This window comes from Myotis davidii, unplaced genomic scaffold (genome assembly GCF_000327345.1).
Source record: "Myotis davidii unplaced genomic scaffold, ASM32734v1 scaffold1608, whole genome shotgun sequence".
In the NCBI taxonomy this organism is placed as follows: domain Eukaryota; kingdom Metazoa; phylum Chordata; class Mammalia; order Chiroptera; family Vespertilionidae; genus Myotis; species Myotis davidii.
Genome location: NW_006299164.1, coordinates 390105 through 390367, shown reverse-complemented (window position 1 = coordinate 390367; position 263 = coordinate 390105). Strand labels below are relative to the sequence as shown.

Below are 263 nucleotides of genomic sequence, written 5' to 3'. Positions count from 1 at the left end.
GGGAGGGGAGGAGCGGGGAGAAGAGGGAGGAGAGGGAAGGGAGGAAGGAGCGGGAGGGGGAGAGGGGAGGGAAGGCCAGGTCCTGAAATTCCCACCTTGTAGTGCTCTGGCAGGACCATGAACACCAGCTCGAAGGGGGTGCCCTTGCGGAAGGGCATGCTCCTTTTCTTCTCCTCACTGCCCCACTGGCCGCCCTGCTGCGAATTGAAGACCACCTTGTCCCAGCCATCAAAACGGGGATTGAAGTGGAAGGCGATGTCGGC

At 62.0% G+C, this 263-nt stretch overlaps 1 protein-coding gene across 1 annotated transcript in view; it reads right to left on the bottom strand.

Moving 5' to 3' along the window:
- Positions 1 to 263, bottom strand: part of LGALS4 (lectin, galactoside-binding, soluble, 4) — an 8288-nt gene that overhangs the window by 4973 nt on the left and 3052 nt on the right. The window contains exon 3 of the mRNA XM_015571068.1: positions 96 to 263. This exon is cut by the window's right edge and continues 79 nt beyond it. Within this exon, the coding sequence (XP_015426554.1) occupies positions 96 to 263 (168 nt within the window). The remainder of the gene's footprint in view (positions 1 to 95) is intronic.